We start from the raw sequence: 23,187 nt of genomic DNA on the forward strand, positions 1-23,187 counted from the left end.
TTACCTTTAAAAAAGTCATCGTGTGCATAAAATTAAAAATCTATGAAAAATAGTGAAAACAGATACTTAATTATTTTTAAAATATTAAGATGGCTGAAGAATCTTGAAACATCTGAACTCGAAGAGGAATAACGCGGGATCAGGAATTATTACGCTTATTTCATCTCTAGGCAATTCAAATATATATTTTATTGCTATTTGTCTAATTTGAATCAAATTTTGATAGAACATAACTGGTTTCACTAGCTTATATGAGTACTCAATAATAACACAAAATTAAATGTGTAAAATTATTTATATTGCATTATAATAAAAATTGTCACAACAAGGAATCGCCAATAGTCTAGCTTATACAATCGCCGCTTACGAAATACTTAACCTACGCTCTTACAACAATATTCTTACTCTATTTAGTCGACTTAATGTTACATCACATAGAACGAGATATCATTTTTAGTGTTATAAGTAACAATGGCCGAGAAAAAAATGTTACATGTCGCTCTATTCCCAGTGCATAGCTAACTTGCATAATTAACGTTTTTAGTTTTCAAAAATCTGAACACGGAAAAATAAGTTGGCGTGACTGCAATAACACTTGCAGAATTTTCAAGCCAGTTCGTTAGAATAACTTAGAGTTCGAGAAGAACCTATCTTGTATAGAGGACTATTAAAAAGTTTGATGATAAACAATTGATATGCGATAGGAAACGGACTTATGAAAGAGCGACCTGTGTGCTTAGTGCGAGTTTCTTAACGTTCTCGATGGCGTAAAAGTTAACCCAATTTTGTATGCAGTTGAAATAGCACCCCTAGCGGCAAACGTACGCAAACGATCTCATTCCATACAAATATGAGTTAACTTTTACGCTATCGAGAACGTTAAAAAACTCGCACTAAGCACACTGTATACACGGCATTAGTCCTCATTTTTATCTCTTGTTTTTGTTCTTCATAGTTAGACGTCGCCAGAAGCTGGTCTTCTCAGCGGGTGGCTGCTCCTCCCTGGTCTCCTCGGTCCGCGTCTCTCCTCTCAACATGTCCAAGAACGTCGGATCGTTCTTGCGGACGTTCTTCTCGATTTTAACAGCTTCAGCGCTCAGTTCTGCCTTCAATTTCTCAGGGCTCGTATTCTCGACCTTAAACTCGTTTGGGTCTTCAACGAACGCTTGCTGAAGGTCGCGCATTATCTTTTTCCTAATAGTCTTCTTCATACTGAGGTGTCTCTCTAGCGTCTTGACGTCGCCGTTACCGTACGTGCGATAGTCATCTTTTTTCTTCTTAGTCTTTTTGGTGGTGTCTTCATTTTCATCGAAATTCTTGCAGTTGCCGTCGTATTGTTGGCTGAGACCGAATATGTCCCGCAGATGGGGTATCGCTCGTTCTGACGTCATGGTGACAGCGCACTCGCCGCTACCACTTTCTTGTTGAGATCACAAACACCTCATCGTGAGATCTGAAACATAAAACAAACTTAAATGAGCAACTCTTTATTTGACAATAAAATACGAGAGTACGTGTTATATTGTTTGAATTCTTTGTTGAGATATTGCGGTTGTCTGTCTTTTGACGTTGGTCTGCACGCGAGATTTTTGTGTTCAATGAACACTAGTACGAATGTGTTAAATCAGTAATGAAACGGAAGCTTTCTATTCTTTGTTTCTTAGTGTCACAGATTAATTAACGGCCAGTGTAAAAATGTATGTTGTTATTCGTCAACAATAAGACGTTCACTCCATCATGAAATTTCAATAGTCCTGTGACCGGTCGTTTCCGGTTCCTTGATTCAATTATGAGCACACTTGTAAGGTATGTTGTAAAATAATTAATATAAAATTTATCATGTTAAAGTTAAGGCAATTTTCGGATTGCCAAATAGCAACACTGTTGGTGTGAGCAATGACAGTGGGGACGTGACATAATAAAAAAGGCGGTAGTCTGAAAAAACGGGGATAAAGCAGTGTATTCCGTAGTGAGCAGATATTTAAAGATTGTACAAGTGGAGTCGTAAATAAAGCAATACGGAATTAAGTGAACTATTGCAATCTGTGTATTTATTTCCTGGCTTTGGAAATTAAGTCTACACACTATAATCTAATTAGTCATTAGTTCATTTAATGTCTCCGTACTTTAAACAACAAATTTCTTGTTTTGTCTCTATGCATTTAGATACTATGGATTTTGTATCCCCAAAGGAGAAAATCGTGATATTAAATATGACTGATCGGGAGAAAGAGGTGCTATTCGGACAATATGCGCCCCGGTTTAACGGCATGCTTTAAGCGAACAATAGCAACATTGTAGAATCAAGATTCTCTGTACCGTAACTAAGATTCCCTGTCAGTGAATACGATAACGACTTCCCTTGTTATTACACCTCTAGAAAAAACAATACAGTTGGCATTCAATGGCGGCTGTGTGCAGTGGTGTTTATACTTTTTTTTTATATTCTCTACAGAATATAAAATTTCTTAGAAAGGTAGACGAGTCACGGCCCACCTGGTGTTAAGTGGTTACCGGAGCCCATAGACATCTACAACGTGAATGCCGCCACCTACCTTGAGATATGAAATCTAAGGTCTCAGTTTTTACAGTACCCGGCCGCACCCTTCGAAACTGAAACACATTACTGCTTCACGGCAGAAATAGGTAGGATTGTGGTGCCTATCCGTGCGGACTCACAAGACGTCCTACCACCAATAAGACGATCTACTACTAGTAAATACGTCCTACCACCAGTAACCGGAACTTACACGAGGATTACGCTATCAGTAATGAGGTTGAAAATTCAATTATATTATACGGCTGTCCCATCCTCCAAACGGGAACTATTGAATAAATCGCAGTTATAATAAGCAGGACAGTGAAAGCTACTCCCAAACCTTCGATAGCCACTACGTCCACGAATTTTCTTCGATAAGTTTCTCATCTCCCAACGTCTAAAGCAGTCAGTGTCTAACGCAACAAGACTTGGCATTTTGCAATTTTAATTTTGCGCTCTCGAAAAAAGATTGTATATTTTCACTTCTGAAAGTTCAACGACATTGACAAATTTAGTTGCTCATAAACGTGCCTAATATGCTCGGATGATAGTTTGGATATAATTAAACGCAAATTTATGCGAACAGTCTTGAAATGGTTCGCCTTATAATTATCAAATCAAATTAATATAAATTTTAATCTTCCAAAATCTATGAACAGCGAAGAACAGGCTTGAATCGAAAGAAAAATAATTATAGGTTTTTTTATTATTAATTGCGTATATCTACGGCTGAACGAGCTCACGGCCCGCCTGATGTTAAGTGGTTACTCGAACCCATGACTATCAAAAAGTGTATGCCGCCATCCGGTATGTATCTCAATTGTTTTGTAATTACGCTTTTGTCTGCGACTTTCATATTTAGTACTAGCTGAGACCCGCGTAGTTACCCGCGGTTATTGTCGTACCGTGAGTGATGCCACGGGGCAAAGCTAGTCTAAAATAAGTAGCCTCAGTTACTCCTTATATCATCAGCTACCTATCAGTGAAAGTCCCGTCAAAGTCGGTCCAGCCGTTCCAGGGATTAGCCGGAACAAACAAAGAGACAGACAAAAATTGTAAAAAATATTGTTTTGGTGTATGTACCGTATATATATTCATATGCATGTAGTCAAAAGCGGTTATTTCAATATTACAAACAGACACTCCAATTTTATTTATATGTACCTATAGATAAGATGTTATTCCTTCAACATGGAATTCAGCCATGAACACAATATGTCAAGTACGTATTTACGGGATTTGAACACTGACATAGTCGCATCGCCTGACAGCAATACACCAGGCGTCTTATCCTTTAGACCACGACGACTTAGATACATTTTGAACGCCTAACGTATCCTGTCAGGTATAAAATAATAGATTCGAACGACGAGAATTCTTACAGTTTATGATTACTGCAACGATAACAGTACAAAAACGAGACGGAAAAGAAAAAAAAGCTACTAATATTGTTAGCATAGCAAATAACATAATCTTTTTGCAATGTATAATTTCGTAAACAAGAAAAACAAGGTTAGCATCGTTTTTCCTTTTTTGTGAACCGATTTTCTGTTTAGTAGCTGTTGATAAGATCTTTTTTTTTTTTTTTCCTACCTAAGCTGATAGCCTTGAGAGGCTATTTCAGCGTAACCGTGACTAGTAGGTGAGCTCACGGGGCTCAAACCTGACGACGATGCTAACACGAACCCTAGCAAGAGCCGTGCTTCGCAGAATCTACCACCGGATCGGAAACGCGACCCACTGAGAAGATCCGGCGAGAAACTCAGTGGGCTGTGTCTGAGAGTTAATTTACTCGTCGAGCCCTTCGTCGCAAGCGACGAGTTCGACGAGAACGGTGACCGGTGCTTGAAGTACCTAAAAGCACCGTTAGTGGATCGGGAGGATCCGAGATGACGTGGATAAGCTCTAAAGTAATCAATAAAACCATGCCGCCCATGATCGATCACAGTGGAAGAACGTCACATGTGGTCGAGATCCTCAATAGTGAGAGAACGATATAGAATAATCAATAAAACAGATTTGGAGACAGTGGTTCTTTCCACTTTTTTAAACGATGGTAGCCTAAGGGGCTATTCCAGTTTCTCGCGGACGGGTAGGTAACTTACAGGCTAGCCCTAGAAAGAGCAGTGCTTTGCAGAATCTACTGCCGGATCGAAATTGCGACCCACTGAGAAGATCCGGCGAGAAATTCGGTGGGTTGTTCCACGTTTACAAGATCAAATGCAAATAATAAAACACAGATAATATAAAACACAAATGGTCTAACTATTGACCTGTTAATACGATCGTATTTCAAACATTCGGCGAACTTTATGTATCTATGTATAAATTAATTTGATACCTATGAATATCAAATATCAACTTTTCAATCTAAGTTATATACTTAGTAAGTCGCATAAGTGATAATAATGGGAGCGCGTTGTCGGTTCGCGAACTGTATTTACCTTATATTTTACTATGGGTTCACTGATATAAATTTCCTTAAACGAAAAGTATTCATCCCACACCTTCCAATGGAAATTGTTTTCCGTTTACATCGAAGGACGATTTCATTATGTATTTTACATGACGTAAATTTAACAGCAAAATACACGCGGTAAGTGCTCAGTAACATGAAACAATCATCGGAAATTATTATTATTATTATTTTTTCAAAAATCAATTTTATTATTTTTTCCTTGTTGATAAAATATAAATAATTACGTATTTATATTTGAGGTTTCTAAAAGAAGTGAATATTAGAAGCATAAATAAAATGAGCATGACACTAAACGTCACAAATGTTGTTTTAAATAAATAAATAAATAAAACCATTTACTTTATTAATTTATTCAACGTTTTATTAAAATTATATTAGCACATATCGAACCTTTAGAATTAAAGTGGCCTAACTAAAATTTTTAAGCTTTGAACATGTTATAAAAATGCAGGTATTTTACCAGTTTATAAAATTAAATAGTTTCTTTTAGTCTAGAAAAGGACAAAGTGATCTTTGTGTTTCTTTTAAATCAAGCGCATACATTAAAGTATTAAAATCGAATAACTAGGAAATTACAATTCTTCAATTAGATTTTTGGCGTTATTACCAAAAAACATGAGTTTTGGATTAAGCCATTTAAATTCGGTGCGATATGCGTCGACGAGTGACCCCTCTTTAAAAATAAAAATAAAAAGTACAAAAAAAATTTCAAATAACAAAACCGTTTTATTAAATGAATGAACTAATACAATTATAGCCCAAATGTCTAATAATAGAACTCCCCATTTTTGTAACAGAGAATAATACCGCAGATGTTCAAATTCATTAAATGTAATGGACCCGTAGCACGATCGATACAATTGCTGCCTCTCACTCAGAGATAATGCTGGTATTATATTGTTCCTATTCTCATATGTACAATACATTATTTACTTTGAATTAACTTTTCACGGCTTACTATCTTGATAGATGAAATATTTTGGCCAAATGTTAATAAGATTTTTTTTATTTGTATACGTACCTAGGAATTGATCTTAATGTAAAAATGCTAAAAGAAAAAAATCACAAAGAAATAATGTCCATATTCTACTCGTATTACGAAAGACTCCTATTCGAAACTGTCTCATTACAATTAAGCAGTTAACTTACATCTCTATATTGCGACTTACATATATAATATGAAAGCGACCCATTCTTAAAGTTATTAATCTTACTCTACAAATAGACAAGTCTGTAGTATCAGATCATGAATAAATTAGTAATAATGGTTATTTCCTTTAAGTTTCCATGGATTTGTTCATTCAAAATTTATTCATGGTATTCAAAACCAATGTTTTCTTTCACATTAAAAACTTACATCTAAGCTAAGCCTGATCTCAGATGATAAAATATAAGTAAGTAAATAAACGACACCGCGACACGCCCGAATCATAAATTTCGGTGGTCAATACGTTTCACAAACATTTAACAGCTGACATTCACATTGGAAGAGGTCGATGGACTGTGTTACATAACACTAGGCACACATGATCATTTTACGACGCCACATGTGACGTCAGAAAGAGCGCTGGAGAAATTTCATTCGGAACGGAATTATTTAATTTTATACTTGAAGAGTTTTATGATTTTCTCTATTCTTAATCATTATTAACTTAGCTAATACGTAAAGGAACGTAAAGATCAATGCGTAAGGTTATAAAAGCGAGCTGTTACTCAGAGTAGGTACCTACATGAGAACTAACCGTGACCACGACATTCAAAATGGCGGAGTGCTGAATGAAAAAAATTAACACGAGATCAAAGATGGATCAAACGATTCAATCTTAAACAAAGCCAAATGACAAAAGTAAAGACCGGTTCATTAAAATAATAAGCTGCTAATTCGAATTAAATCAAAACAAATGCATGGTGTATTCAGAGAAATTCAGCAATTTCATTTAAAAAAATGTTTGGCATCAATGTTTTTTTTTTTTAAATATGATTGCAGATTCTCATAAAAATCACACATATCAATTAATTCTTAGATTAATAATTCCTTGTTCTCTTCATGTACTTTAAGCAGTCAAGCCTAGAAAGGAATGCTGTTTTTAATTCAGTAGTGTAAGCTACCTACTTAAAAAAACATTGCAAAATTTATTCGTACGGATGCAAAATGTATACCTACATCTTTGAGTTCACCATCACAATAAATTCAGAATAGGTACGAATATGTGTTGTAAATTGACAATATAGTTTTAATAATAATTATTCTAAATATAAGTAGGATTTTATTTAAAATAAATATTTATTTAATATATTTTTTTTTTATTAAAAAATAAAAATGGCCATAAATACTGTTACAATTAAACATAAAAAAAAATTAATTTAATTAAAGAGAAAAATGTATATACAAACAACCTAATAAATGAATAAAAGTAAGTTATTCTAAATGTAATTTATAGACACCAGTGCTATCTATGTTTAACGAAGTAAAAGTAAATTTGATCAGTCTTGAATTTCTTTTTATTGCATTGTAAATCATCATGCCGATCAATATTTTCGAAAAGTACACACAATGAAATGGTCTCTTTAATTACTTATATTAATTCATCTGATCATAATGGCTGTGACGCTTTGAAAAATATTTAAAGTTGAAGTCGTTTTTGTTTAAGAATAAAATTTTACAGTCTTCTGTTTTCTTCAGATACGTCATAGACAAGAAAAAGAGCCGTTAACCTCTTTTAAAATTTACCATAATGAATTGACTTCAGCATGGCATTTTACAATCGGCTCAGAGTAAACATTGTGAATCAGTGACACGATTGTTACGCTATGTTACGGGCGTGTAGGCCTGCAGCTATTTGGGCCATCCGAGGTCGTCAAATGATCACCATCAGTGGAGCGCGTTGGATATATTTCAGTGACACATTTAAATGGTACAAGAGTATTACGTAACTAGCAGTACCTACATAATACATTGCTATATTTTGTGTTTTTTTTTCTTTTCTTTATATAGCAACAGAATTGATCGTTAACCGGCCGATTGAATAACTTTTTTTTGTGTTAACTCTGCACTATAACCTATAGTTCTTTGTGAAAATAATGTCTGTCCATTGCTTTAAGGCTGCGTGAAAGACGAAAACCTAACAAACTACTAGAAATTATTTCCACACTAACGAAATCAAGTTTACTTCTGTAAGCATAAATAAATAAACTGGGAATAAATCACGCACGGTCATCCAGCCCGAAATTAGGATTCCCTGTGTTATGGGTACCAGAGGCTGACATACGTACTTATTACGTTTCTTATTACGTTACTTATTACTACTTATTTATTTTTTATTTTATTTTATTAGTACTTATTACGTTTAAATATATGCATATATAGATAATGATCGCTCACACGAAGGGCAAACAAACCTGTTCAACACACGAATGTTTGCTCGATGTGGGAGTCGAGCCCCCGACCCTCGGTACCACAGTTAGGGCCGCTAACTACTGCACCATTGAGTCAGTCATCATTGTATGTATAAAACAAGAATATCCGTTAAAACCGTTTTCAAATTTAAACCCTTTTAATTGCTTTTCGTTAACGACCCGCTCCAAATCTCGACAAAATGGAAGTTCAACGCCAATTGGTCACCGTGTTTTATTGGAATTTATTCTACATTTTGTTTTTATTTAAATCATGGTTTCGCGAGTACTTGTTTGCGGAACGAAAAACATGATTAAAGTCTACTGCACTGATTGAATGTGTTGCAATTACTTAACATTTTATACGGAACTTATTGCTATTGAAATTTATTTTACCATTTTCTTTTTTTATGTAGACTGAATACCTACTTGTACCACTCCGATTCCAGTTTTCTGGTACAGAATTAACGTGATATGTGCTCATGAGTGTTCACTGTTTGCAAACTGTCATCGACGCATCATTTACGTTGCTAATACTACGTAGGCCGTAAGTAAAATAATTATGAGTAGTGGTCCCGCAGTAGTCCAAATTCGACTATAATTAATTGAAATTTTAAGTTTGAGCATTATTATGGTTCTATTGTCAAATTATACTATTTTAATCACAGATTTTGCAAAACTACAATATAGACAAATAATATTAAAGATAAACAATATTAATCTATTCTCAATTTGACCTCAGACCTTAAACAATAACAAAAGTTTGACAATAAACGAAGAGTTTATATACGTGTGCGTGTCAAATACATGGTAGTGTGTGTAATATTTTTTTATTGATTTAATGTATTTATTAATGCATAATTTTTAAAAGTATTGGCATTCTGCACTCCTTATCTATATTTTCTATAAGTGTGGGATATTTCATACTCCTCCGTCCGAGCAATTTTCGTAAAAAGGGATACAAAGTTTTTGCTTCACGTATTAATATATAGATGTGGCGACTAATGACTAAAGCCCCTTTCACATAAAAATCCTATAATTTCGTGTGAAACTGGCATTAATTTATTTAAATTGATATTAGATCTAAATTATGTTCTTTCTTTCAACTAATTTCATAGCATAATTTAGATTTGTTATCAGTTCTGTTTTTTATTGAACATACAAAATAATGGCACTAAATACACGTCGCATTAATTAAGTTTACTTAATTCTCTTAAATGTAAATGATTGTACGAAATTTATAAATAATGTTGCAACTTTGCGGCCTTGTGGGTTTTTACAGAACTACATCGTAGTCCAAATTTAAAAGATCTCCGCGATAAATGCAATACCTCAACGAAGTAAGGGTCAATTTAATTCAGTCGTTTATTCACTGTTTGTACAAGTGTGTTCATAATGAAAAACGCTTAAGGACCCAGACGAATGTTTAATATAATTCTTTTCAATGATAATGGCGACAAAAACCGTGACGCAAACGTGACGGAATAACATTTTTACATAGTTTCTTTTCATTAAAAGTTATTGTATTTGTATTCGAATTTTAACTAGGACTGATGCGGGTCGTATTGTCATTACGAATAAATGACTGATTATTTATTCGTAGTATTGTCACAAGGCAAATAATATGATACATCAAGTTAATCTTATTCGCCTTTGTTTAATTCAAGCGACGACGAATATCTTAACAGCGTTTTAAAACAAAGGTTGGTCTTGAGAAATCGTATTTCCAATCTAACTTTTTCTAGGACCACTAATTCATGCTTATGGTTGGTCGTCTTATGACCATTCTAATAATGTTATGTTAAATATTAATAATAAAACATATCCTATTCTATATCTATACTAATATTATAAAGAGGAAAGATTTGTTTGTTTGTTTGTTTCGAATAGGCTCCGAAACTACTGGACCGATTTGAAAAATTCTTTTTCCATTAGAAGCCGACATTGTCCCTGATGAACATAGGCTACTTTTTTTTATTATTTTTTTTATTTTATTTTTTTGGTTTCATGTGTGTTTTAATGTTTCCGAAGCGAAGCGAGGGCGGGTCGCTAGTCATTAATACAATTATTACAATCGAAATCAAAATACGACGCAAGGGCTCGAGGCTGGTATCTATGTTACCTATTCATTCGAGTTGTTTGTATTAGTCGACTGCCCCAAAAGGAGGGGTTGACGTTTTTTGGGCGACCATAGGCAGAGTATGTATTTATTTATTTAAAGATAATTAGAGATTATATAAGAAATAATAAAAGATTATATTATTAAGATATTAAAAGATTATTAAAAGAATTGTTATTTAAATACACGTTATTAACTATACTTTTCGCGGTATATCAAAAGAGGTTAATCTTGCGGACGTAAATGAATTATCGGATACACAATCATATAGATAGATTTAGAGCAGCTTAGTTTCACGAACAGAAGTAAGTAGTTATCCGAGGAGCAGTTGGAACAGTTATTTATCATTTGTTACATTTTATTGAAGTCACGCGAGAGAAGCCACGTGTCGCGGTCTAGTTACTCCACGAGCGCTATTGACACCATCATTGTTGTTAAATCGAATACTTTTATTTTCGATTAATTAGATTCCTGTGTTCTATTTCGAGACTCAGAAAAACTAACTTTCATGGTTACTTTGTTTTGTCCTATATACGACATTAAGTTTGTCAGTTCGAATACTAGTGATTGAGTATTCTTGATCAGTTTATTTAATGTTTAAATTAATAATTACGGATGCTATCCGAGTCCGTGGACATCACAACGTAAATGCTGCTGCTCACTTTGAGACATGAGGTCGAATACTCAATTAATTGTAGAACGGTTTTTCGGTTTTTCAAAGTCGTTTTCGTGCTTTGTGACGTCATTTAGAATCAAAATAACTTATGTGTATTTTTTGTACGTAATCGTTGGTAGCCTAAGGGGTCCAACAGCTCACGGACCGGTGGGTGAGCTCATAGGCTTAGTCTGAGAAGATTGTTAATAACACCGGCCGACAAATGAAAATTTTTTGAAAGTTGTTTGTATTTGAGCCACAAATATCACCAATTTATACTATTTTAAACACAAAAACACCTACATATTTGCCCTATCACATCAGATTTTTTTATAAGAAGGAAATGCATTTTTTTCAAAATTTAACGAAAAAATCAATAATCATATTACAAAAGCATATATTTGAACATTTACAAAGAAAACAATGAGTCTAAACAATGCTGCAAGACTATTTAGAGTGACATCTTTTACGTTTCGTGACAAAATTACGTCTGGGTGTAGTTTTTTTGTGAGTTTTTTTGTGAGTATCTTCAGTAATATCACGTGTCAGTGACCAGCAGTAATCAGCCATCATATTCACATTCCATCGACATTGGTACCTTGTCTCCATAGTTTTTATGTCCTGATGAAACCTTTCTCCCTGCTCTTTACTGTAATCACCAAGATTATCAGGAAAAAAGTCCACATGTGAATCTAGAAAGTGGAGTTTTATGCTCATATTACACCCCAATTTTTGATACTTATCCAATAAGTTTGCCACCTTATTTTTATAGTCGGGATGTTTATTATTTCCTAGAAAATTGTTGACAACATCTCTGAACGCCAGCCAAGCATCTGATTCAGTGTTATTCATTGTGGCATCAAATTTTTCATCAGCCATCAAAGATCTGATTTGCGGTCCATCGAACACTCCGTTAATTTTTGCATCAGATAATCTTGGAATTTTTTTACACAGGTATTCAAAACTAGCATTGTTTTTATCCAATGCTTTAACAAACTGTTTCATCATACCGAGTTGGATATGAAGCGGAGGTAGTAAAAATTTTTCAGGACTAATTAAATTTTTTTGTTTAACGTTTTTTGTTTCTACTTTGAGATGTTTACGAGGATTCCATTATTTTTGAACGTAGTGCTTGTCTCGTGCTATACTGTCCCACTCGCACAAGAAGCATGGAAATTTTGTATATAAGTAAAAAAATATTTAAAAAAAATATATAAGTACGTAACGTAAGATTTTTTTTAAATAAACACACTAATTTCAGTAAAAAGTTTATGAACAAAGTAACTGTAGAGGTTTATTTGCATGTAACCTGTTTCGAATGGGTGTGTCGTTGTTGCAACTAATATATTTCCTCACGAGAGGTCGCACGATTCGAGAAAAGAGCGCCAAAATCTAAAATTTAATTTATTTTAATCAAAAAATTTAAAATAGCCAATGTCTTAATTTTTTTTAAAACCTGATGTGATACGATAAAATGAGGTATAATTCCGTGATCAGCACTACCAAATTAGTGGAAAAAAGTAATCAGAACTTGAACAAGGAAAATGATGTCGGCCGGTGTAATTAGCGTAGCAAGAGTAGTGCTTTGCTGAATTTACCACCGGATCGGAATCGCGACCCACTGAGAAGATTGCGCGCGAAACTCAGAGGGTAAACTACGTGTTAACTATTGTTTGTACGCTAATACGTTTTGCTTACGCTAATGCGCGACATGCTTTAACAAAACCAACTTCAAATAGAAAAAAAGTTAATATACACCAAAAATAATAATCATCGAAATCGGTTGGCACACGTACTTAATGCAAATTTAAGACATATATGGTTTTCTCATGGATACCATTATTAGAACTGGACTAAATTGAAATGGGACCACACGGGAAGCGTCAGCTTTCTAATAAAAAAAGAATCGTCAAAATCGATTCACATAGTCAAAAGTTATGAGGTAACAAACATAAGAAAAAATACAGTCGAATTGAGAACTCCTCATTTTTAAAGTCGGTTAAAAAACAAAAATAAATGCATTTCTGTTTGTTTATAAAGGTTGTAGTTGAAGGATTTCGATTCAACGCTAAGAAAAGTTATAAAAAATTAGTGATTTGAAATATACAACAAATCGGTCCACTAACAAGGTCAGCTGATTTCGTAACCATATTTTCTATTTTTAATGTCTTAAGTTTAATAAATTAACAGCTGAATAATTAAAGAGCTACAATCATTAGGTTTTTAAATGATTGGGAAATTCAAAATGATTTATGTAAGCATTTGGATGAAACTCAAGGACGGATTAATATAAATGAAGGAACGAACTATGGTATGAATATTTTTTTCAGAAAAACATGGCTTAGCAAGAATAATAAAGTCGTTTGAATAGTTACTTCCAAGAGAAGTCATGGTTCAAGGCAAGACGGTGCGAATATAAGCTACACTGGATTTTGTTTAATTGAAAACTTTACTTCCAAAAAGATGTAATAAAATAAGCGTGTCATTCATTTTAAACACCATCTTATGTATATAAACTTAAAAGCAACCTACAGGTAATATACCTATATATAGCAGGGGTGGCCAACTTGAAGAGAACCAAGATCTACTATTTGCGGACGCAGCACTCCGCGATCTACCAATGACATTTTCGTAAAATTTTATGAAATAATATAGTTCAGTATACAAATACCTAAGTAATACATTTTATTTTATTAAAATGATTAACATATAACTGAAATTTAATCTTAGTAACTACTTCTTGCATTGCATTCTTATTACGTTCTGCAGTCTATCTTTTTTTTTTCTTTTGTATTATTTATGTTATATTTAAGTTCTATGGTTTTTTTGCCTTGCAGTGATCGACCGGTTAGCAAATAAATAATATTGTTCGCTTAGTGGCCCAGATTCGACAATAAATCCGACACTTCAAGTTTTAAATCCTTTAAATCCAAATAAAAAAGAAAAAAAAAGAAACTCATATTCTCTCTTTTTTTGTTAGTGCCTTCATAAATATATGCCAACTTCATAAATATATGAAGTTGGTGAACAAATTACTAAATTATTAAAGTGAATTATGATGTTACTGTTTCCAATTTTGTTTACTGACAACACCACATCATGACTCTAAACGAAAATAAACACAGGAGAAAAAGGCTCTGTTTTATTTTATCGTTGACTATTAAACATAGGGTGTTTCCCTGTCAAGTTATGGTGGGCCTTAACTGTTAAGCATTATTAGTTTAGTATTTTTAATAACTTACATACATTCTGTTGGAATCGCCTAAAACATTTCTGCGAGTTTTCTTACTAAATGACTTATAAGTTATTTTAATACAAACAATGTGATAAAATATATGAACCAAAAACTGTTAAACAAGAATACAAATAAAATAAATGATAGAATTAATCCACTTTGTTTATAAAGTGTAATTACGCTTTAAAGTTTAAAGTGACGTCACCGCCAGGACACAGGACGTTGCGTGCGCGCTTTGTAATCTCATAATCTTCACATTCCTCTTACTGTATTTATAAAATGCGTTAATTGTTTTAAATTACGTAAAGAATCCTCATGAAGTTGTTTGCATTATATCTCAATACTACACGTAACGTATTACGTTCTAGAAATGATTACAGAATGAAATATTGTTTCAAAATGTCAGTGGATTCACTGTGTTTACCATTAATTTTATGTTTAAACGTATGCTTAGTAAATAAATTTGATACAAAAAAAAAACATTTAAGTAAACCTGCTTTTATTTTACGAAATGACGATCGTAATGCTCTCAGTAAAAACAGATACAACAAAAAAAAACTTGTCATTAGTGCGACGCATTCAAATTATTAACCGAAGATGTAAAAGGTACAAAAAATATTAAGGATAAACCTTAGGATAGATAGTTCGATTTAAAAATATGACAAATCTCTAAATAATTAATGAATTTCGTAATTTAAACAGAGAAAAAATACAATTTTCGAATTTAAAATCTCAATGTACTTATTTATGTTCACTCGAGTGTTTTATTATTAAATTTAACGGCCATTTTACCCTATTTCGCAAACTATTAATAAGTCGTTAGACTAAATTCACGTTAGAATTCATTACTATAACAAATATGCGCATGTAACAAAATAAACAAGACTCACTCTGTTTTATATTAGTGCTAAAAACAGTTGAGTCAATAGTTTCCGTGGACCATATGCGAATGTTTTGAAATTTGCCTGTTTAAGTATGAAACTGGGTCGAAGAACTAGGTTGCCTGAGGTTGGTCTATTTTATGTTTACTGTGTTCGAATTAGAATAGGCTAGAACAAGAATTGGGGTTTAGAATTCTCTCAATAATTTATGAAACGTGGTTGCTTTGAAGAGAACCCGCACACCACATTTGTGGAGGATATTTGAAGATCGGTACATACCGACACATGTCGAAGATTAGAATAGTCCAAAGATATCATTATGTGGTATCCTCGTGAAAGAAAAAGAAATAAGGGACGACCGGACGACAGATGAAAAGTTGGGAAGACGAGGTTAAGAAAAAATAAGAAAAGTATGGCAAAATCTAGGGGAGACCTTTGCCAAAGGACAATACAATAAACAGAAATAAATTATTTTTGTTTTTGAATGAGGTTAATTAACAACAATAGAAAACGACATTTAAAATTTAAAAAACTAATGTCGTATTACATTCGATTCCTGTGACAATTTGAGAGGAAACAAAGTCGATGTATTGTTTTTTTTTAACTTTTCCAAAAATAAAGTAACAAATTTCTAAGCAAATAAAGTTAAATAAGACGAGCGCGAAGTGCGGTTCAAAAAGCGTTCCGTTTTTTTGTCTCTTAGACTATTTTGGTTTGTACGATTGGCTTGAGGCACAAAAGGCGGTTTGCTCACTATCGTCCATTTGTCTTTGTAGTGTGCCTTTAAAAAATTTAGAGAAAAACGAAGAGGATATCGTATAATGATCCACGAAAAAAAATCGACGAATACAGCTTAAGCTACTTGTAGTATTGTAAGCCCCTGTCCTGGTAAAACTGGAGAGGCGTCCGGGCCACTAGTAATCCTTCAATCATAATAAAACAATTGTAAGCTCGCACAAAGGTTCATAATTACTTTGCCTATTTCTGCCGCGGTATAGACATGGGTTTCGGCTTAAAAGATACAGCTGCTTATTATATTGCTATTGCTATAAAATTAAGACTTAGTAAATGTGTTTGGCGGTGTGTATGGAGGCATTTATATTGTGATATTCATGGGTTTGGTAATCACGTTACATCGGGTGTGTTATGACAACAATCACCAGTCTACCCAAATATTTTTTTGCACAATAAGTTTTTTTGTTTTCACAAAAATCAATGATGTAAACTTTAAACTAGCACGATAAAAATATGCTACCTGGTTATTTTTAAGCATGCACATTTATGAATAAATGAAAATTTGGTTTAAGATGTAATGGACAATATTTTTAAGTATCGGAATAACTACACCCCGTATTCAAGTTTAATTTGAGCATCTACTCTTATTTTACTTTAAAAGATAGGTCATGCTTAATAAGTTTGATTAGAAACGTGTCCAAACAAAGGTAGATCACATTTTGTATACGGCTCAACTTGAATAAACAAACAAAGTAACGCTGATATAAATATGACACGTTTTTTCGCATGTTCAAGACAAAGACATTCCGTATAATAATCTTTAAAGATGTTTTTTGTACAGCAAGATTGACACGTAAACAGTTGTGTGTGTGCGCTCTCGCCTTCCGCGGTGCAACGTTGATAAGGCATAAATGGACTCGTAACGTTATCAGCACGTGTCATTGAAAATAGCCTTGATAAAAATATCTCTTAAAACGCTGTCATCACTACATAGTGTATAACAAAGTCGCTTTCTCTGTCCCTATATCTGTCCCTATGTACCTATGCTTAAATCTTTAAAACTACGCAACGGATTTTGATGCGGTTTTAATAGATAGAGTGATTGAAGAGGAAGGTTTATATGTATAATAACATCCATTAAATAGTGGATAAATCAGAATAATATATTAGACGAAGCGAGGGCGGGTCGCTAGTAATACATAAGTTGAAGGTCGCGGGATTTAGCTCGATGTAGGAAAAGCAGGACTGGTCGGCATTCTTCGTACGAAGAAGAGTTCGATTAGTGAACTAATCCATAGACACAGCCCATTGAGTTTCTCGCCGGAACTACTCAGTGGGTCGCAATTCTGTTGTGTAGTAGATTCAGCGAAGCACTGCTCTTGCTAGGGCTAGTGTTAGCAAATTCTCTCAGGTTGAACCCGTGAGCTCACCTACCCCTCCGGCATTCCTGGAATAGTCCCCTATGCTACCAACGAATAGGCAGGGAATTGTCACTGTGGCGAACCTTGGAGGAGGTAATGAGCATTACGACATAATATTGATAGCATAAACAATAATAATAAAACAATGTGCAGTAACATTTCTTCTTCTTACAATTTCCAATCTGAATACTAAATATTCTGAAAATCTATATATCTGAGTGCTTTCTGTTTTATTTTGTAATTCTATAATAACCTAAAATCGTACAGAAAATATTTGTATTATGGTAATAACTGTTTCAATGTAAATGAGTGTTTCACTTTGCTTGGATTTCCTATTTCAGCGTTCAAATTCAAAATGTTCTGTGAACTGTCTCATAAATTCAAAAAGGTATTAAATCACGAAAACCAAGAAAAACAAATAATGTAAAGGTAAAACGTATTTAGTACGAGCAGTGAACAATTAAAATGTACAATTCAGTTGCGATTTTCATATAAAAAAAAAGTGTTCGTTTAGTAATCCGTAACAAAGGCATTGAAGCTATAATTGCGGTAACGCCAACAAATCGGGCAATTAAACACGACGAGCGCCCGTTCACGAACTTATCAGATCGTTTTAATGTCTGTTATTCAAGTTGGGCAATACTCAAGGTGATGCAGGAGTTTTGTTTGTTATTTTTCGTATTAATGCCAATATTCATCGCCTTCCGCTACCTAATTTATTCTTTAGTAACTATGAATTATGGAGGATAGAGCTAGATCTATCCTTCATGGATCAAACATAAAAATCATAGACAATTAATGATATGCGTTTTTTTTACCTATAGGAGAAACGAAACGTCGTTTTATGAAAAACTGTTAGTAAAACATAAATTTTATGGCCTTATTTTTTATATTATTTGAACTTATACAGTAACAATAACATTAATATTTATAGTGATGATTTTTAATCACAAAATTTATGGTAAATTATGCTGACTGATATGATGAAGATGGACGTGGATCTTGAAAGCTCATGATTCTATATATTAATACGTGAAGCAAAAACTTTGTATCCCTTTTTACGTAAATTGTGCGGACGGAGGAGTATGAAATTTTCCACCCTTATAGAGAATATAGAGAAGAAGTGCACAATGCTAATTTTTTTTTTAAATAATGCGTAAAAGCTACATTAAATCAATAAAAAAAACATTACACACACTATATACCATGTATTTGACGCACACAGGCATATATACATGTATACTTTATTTATTTTCAAACTTTTATTATTTAAAGTCTGTGGTAAAATTGAAAATAGGTTAATATTGTTTATCTTAAATATTATTTGTATATAATGTAGTTTTGGCGAAATCTGTGAATAAAGAAGTATAAGTTTTTGACAAGAGAACCATAATAATGTTCAAACTTATAATTTAACTTAAGTCTTTAGTCACAAACTTAAAAATCATTATATGAACATATGATGATTTTGGATGTCTGTTCGTGTTCAATTTTGTATTTAATTTTAAATGAACGTCTTCATTAGTAGGACGCTTTAATTTTTTAATCACAGAATCGAATGACTTCTTGCAATAAAGAGAAAGAGAGAGGATACTATGTTTACACTTAAAGATGTGGTTTATTTTATATTTTAAATTCTTCTCTATGCATGTTTGTTACAGTCCTCCAAAAGGACTGGAGTGTTTTTGATAAACAGAAATATATTTATGAGGAGTCTGATGTGTTCTAAGATAGCTCATCTGTGTACTAAGTGCGAGTTTTCTAACGTTCTCGATAGCGTAAAAGTTAGCTCATATTTGTATGGAATGGGATCGTTTGCGTACGTTTGCCGCTAGGGGCGCTGTTCTAACTACATACAAAATTGGGTTAACTTTTACGCTATCGAGAACGTTAAAGAACTCGCACTAAGCACACTGGACAACAAAAGTTATGAGATCGAAGTTCCGTATTAGTTGAATACGTCTCCTAATTAAATAAATTTATACACCTTAACAAAAGCCGTGACACGTCAACAAAGGCTGGTTTTGTCACAGAATCTCTTGTATTGTGGTAATGATCACACGAGTATCGGAACCTTGGCCGTTTGCGTAATTCAATGAGCATTGGTTAAGTAAGTTATTATCCAACAAGGGGCGTGGGAATCGTCACAGCCACTGCGCTGGTCTACTGTTTTGTTCATTGGCTCTGATGATGTCTGGCGGTTACGTCATTGAAATGTTTAACAGGATCGTGAGATCAAAGCTGTTTTTTTCCGTTTAGTTAATTATTTAATCTACAAAATTGAGTAGTTGTTATTATGACGTGTTTAAATTACACACTCAGTTAAGTTTTTTTTTAATTATTATGTTGTTTAAGGAATCTACAATCGGTATCAAGATTCACACTAACGTTTAAAGCTAAGAAAAAATAATGACGATTTTTTTATAAATCTTCAAATGTTTTTACCGTTATATTCACACTACAGACAGAAATACTTGTGTCTTTTAACTATCAAAACTTTCTTATTATGTTGTTTTTCATTTATAATAAATACTATTAAATGTATTGAATTTGTTTCCAAATCAAAGTTGTTTAATGTTTTAGAGATAAGGACTATAAAATCAAGTTGTTCCTAACGAAATGCTAATGTTAAATGCTATAAAGATCGAACGATAGTTTGTAAAGCCTTAAATGAGCTTGGTATTGTGAACAGCAATACTGAATCCTAAAGCAGCTATTGTGTGATAATTTGATGACGGTATAAAGCAAAATATATATAAAAAATATATAATTTGTATGTACAATTATACTATGCAAATTTTATGATAGAATACGGGAAATATTAGGTTTTTTTTATGTTTTTGCTTGTTTCTGCCAAATGCTAATCTTAATGCCGCGGTGTAGTTTGTATTTGGGCTAGAGTAACTTGCAACAAGAGAAATTGTAGAATTACTTCCTACTTTGATTTTTGCATTGCAGACTTTTTATAAGGCAAAAAGTAGGTTTCTTTTTTGTTTTATTTCATATAATCTTGCATTTGTTATAATTTGACAATTCTTTATGGACACTAAAGGGTGTTTCTTCAACAACTATGAATGTTCAGTTTATTATATGATTATTTATTTTCCGTAATTAAAAATAAAATAAAATAGAAAATGTTATAAAACACAGTGATTCAAATCTTGAGATGTAGAATGAGAGAGAATATCGTTTATTTTATACAAGATAAATAAAAATGCAAAACTATTAAGTACAAACAAAAGAAAATAGGCGGTAATTTCTTCGGTTGATATATATTCGATATCATTCATTCATTCCATATATGTATTTATTATATTATTTAGTATTCTAAGAGACTCTCTTTGTTACCTACTTACGAATATCGGATTCTAATTTTCAAACTTGTGTGTAGGTACTCAAACCCTGCAGAAGATATTACTACGTGGTAAGACAAATGTGTGCTATTTTCAAATGCTTAGCTTAATTGCTTATATTCGTTATCGCTTAATCCGAATCGATTAATTTCGTGTTCTCTACTAATCCACTTAATTTTAGGGTTGTACGTAGACTTTTTGATGTCTCCGTGATCCATTAGACGGTGCCGGCCGGCGGGTCTTTTCCCTTCTACCTTGCCCACCACAATCAATCTTTCAAGGTTGTCTGGTGGTGTATAGGTATGTACTTAATATTAAATAAATAAATAAATATTTACTACCAATCACGCCACGTTAACTGGTCCCGTGATAAGTTCGTAAAGAACTTGTGTTACAGGTACCAGATAACTGAAATAAATGTAAGATTTTTATTATACACATACATATATTTAATATACATCCATAACCCTGGAAAAGACAGTTATATTTATCATACAAATATCTTCCCTTGGCAGGATTCGAACCCGTGACCCCCTTGTGTAGTGACCATGTCACTTACCACTACACCAGACGGCCGTTGAGAATATTGTGGGGCATATTACCATTCTGCCTATTTCTGTCGCAAAATTAAATCATTTCAATTCTCGCTTCGTTGTTTCATTCGAGTCGTACAGTCAATAAATAACAGTAATGTAACTTAAGTCGATTGAGATTACAAATTAAAAAAAATTGAGCATAAATCTCATTATATAAGGCACACGTGACGCAATTGTTACTATATTCAGCGAACACACATAGATACATGTAAGATTTATCACTTCTGAGTCAATTCGATAAATCAATCATGATAAATTATTAGATGTCACAGTTTATCTAACATCAGAAAAATTGTTTATTTACGTTTGTTGAACAAAATTTTTTGCTTATTATGGTTCTGTAGAGAATAGTGAGCCGATTTTTTTAGATTATGAGACATGTATAACAAATGTCTTATTTTACAAGCGGTAACCAACAAAACACTGATGGTAGGACCTCTTGAGAGTCCGCACAGGTTGGTACCACCACCCTGCCTATTTCTGCCGTGAAGCAGCAATGCGTTTCGGTTTGAAGCGTGGCGCAGCTGCTGTAACCATACTGAGACCTTAGAACTTATATCTCAAGGTGGGTGGCGCATTTACGTTGTAGATGTCTATGGGCTCCAGTAACCTCTTAACACCAGGTGGGCTGTGAGCCCGTCCACCCACCTAAGCAATAAAAAAAGGGAAAAATCTTTGTCCCAATAAAAAATAATAATTTTGGGTTAAAAGCCCAAAGATTGGCAACAAGACGTAGGTACTGATTATTGATGAATCCAAAAATAATGGAAACATCCAAGAGAGTCAACATTATGATGACCTAGAGAGCTTCAAACAACAATCATCGCAAGACGCTATGGAATGTAAATGTAAACAGGAAATGCTCGGGAATCGAACCCGCATACCGCGCCCCGCCACCTGTTACCGTTTCACGCCGCAGCCGCGTAGGGCGTCCTACATGCCGAGAAATATTAGAAACTAGAATCTTGGACGTACTGGAATCTTGAATATTAGGAATACTAGAATCTTGTACGTATGTACATACATTGTGTCCACGATCGGGACAATTAATACGTCGGTTTGTGGAAGCGATGCTATGTACCATGACATGGGGTAAATTGGGATCCTGGGGTAAATTGGGACAAACCTGCGGAAGATTCTCAAAGTACCTGTAGCACGGAATCTACCTAATTTTGTTTATGTTAATATTTATCAATGTATAGAAGAAAAACCAAGTTAACTATGGAAGTACTACATATGAGTTAAGTTGGTCCCAAAAATTCGTCAAATTAAATTGAAAATAGTGGTTGAAAAGTGCATTTTAAAACAGCTTAAAGAACTTTTAAAAAAAGTAATATTATCGTTGTTTTTTCAATAAGATCACAGTTTATATAAGTTTTTAATACACCTGGAAATACCACAACAAACGGTAAGTTGCAATATTCTTATTTTAAATACAATATTTCGACAAAATAAAAAAAATATATTTTTTCCTTTCTTTTTGGGGAAAATTGGGACGTTTGTAGGGTAATTTGGAACGAGACTGGAAAAATTAGGGACGAGAAAACACAAAATTGGAACGCCAAAAGACAAAATAGGGATGGCTTGTTAGGGTTGTCACTGATATCTTATAATAGATTACACTTAATTGCGTGATGTAAAGAAGGTTAATGTGTTTATCAGTTAGTTTATGTAAGTATTATAGGTAAAAGAAAAGTATATATATAATTACTTTTTTTTGCGACATTTACCTTGTAATATCTGCCCGGTTGTATGTTCTTTATAGCAATAAAAAAAATTAA

At 33.4% G+C, this 23,187-nt stretch overlaps 1 protein-coding gene across 3 annotated transcripts in view; it reads right to left on the reverse strand.

The window, feature by feature from the left end:
* Nucleotides 1–276: 276 nt before the first annotated feature.
* LOC114241795 (uncharacterized) overlaps nt 277–23,187 on the reverse strand; it is a 58,276-nt gene continuing 35,365 nt past the window's right edge. For 2 of the 3 annotated variants that reach the window (XM_089736788.1, XM_028172803.2), the window contains one exon: nt 277–1,453. In XM_089736788.1, the coding sequence (XP_089592914.1) occupies nt 930–1,391 (462 nt within the window). In that variant the 5' untranslated portion in view covers nt 1,392–1,453 and the 3' untranslated portion in view covers nt 277–929. Of the gene's footprint in view, nt 1,454–20,813; nt 20,830–23,187 lie in introns of those variants that run through there. The other variant, XM_089736789.1, reaches the window with a different exon arrangement.

The sequence above is a fragment of the Bombyx mandarina genome, chromosome 22 (assembly GCF_030267445.1).
Source record: "Bombyx mandarina strain Sakado chromosome 22, ASM3026744v2".
NCBI lineage: Eukaryota > Metazoa > Arthropoda > Insecta > Lepidoptera > Bombycidae > Bombyx > Bombyx mandarina.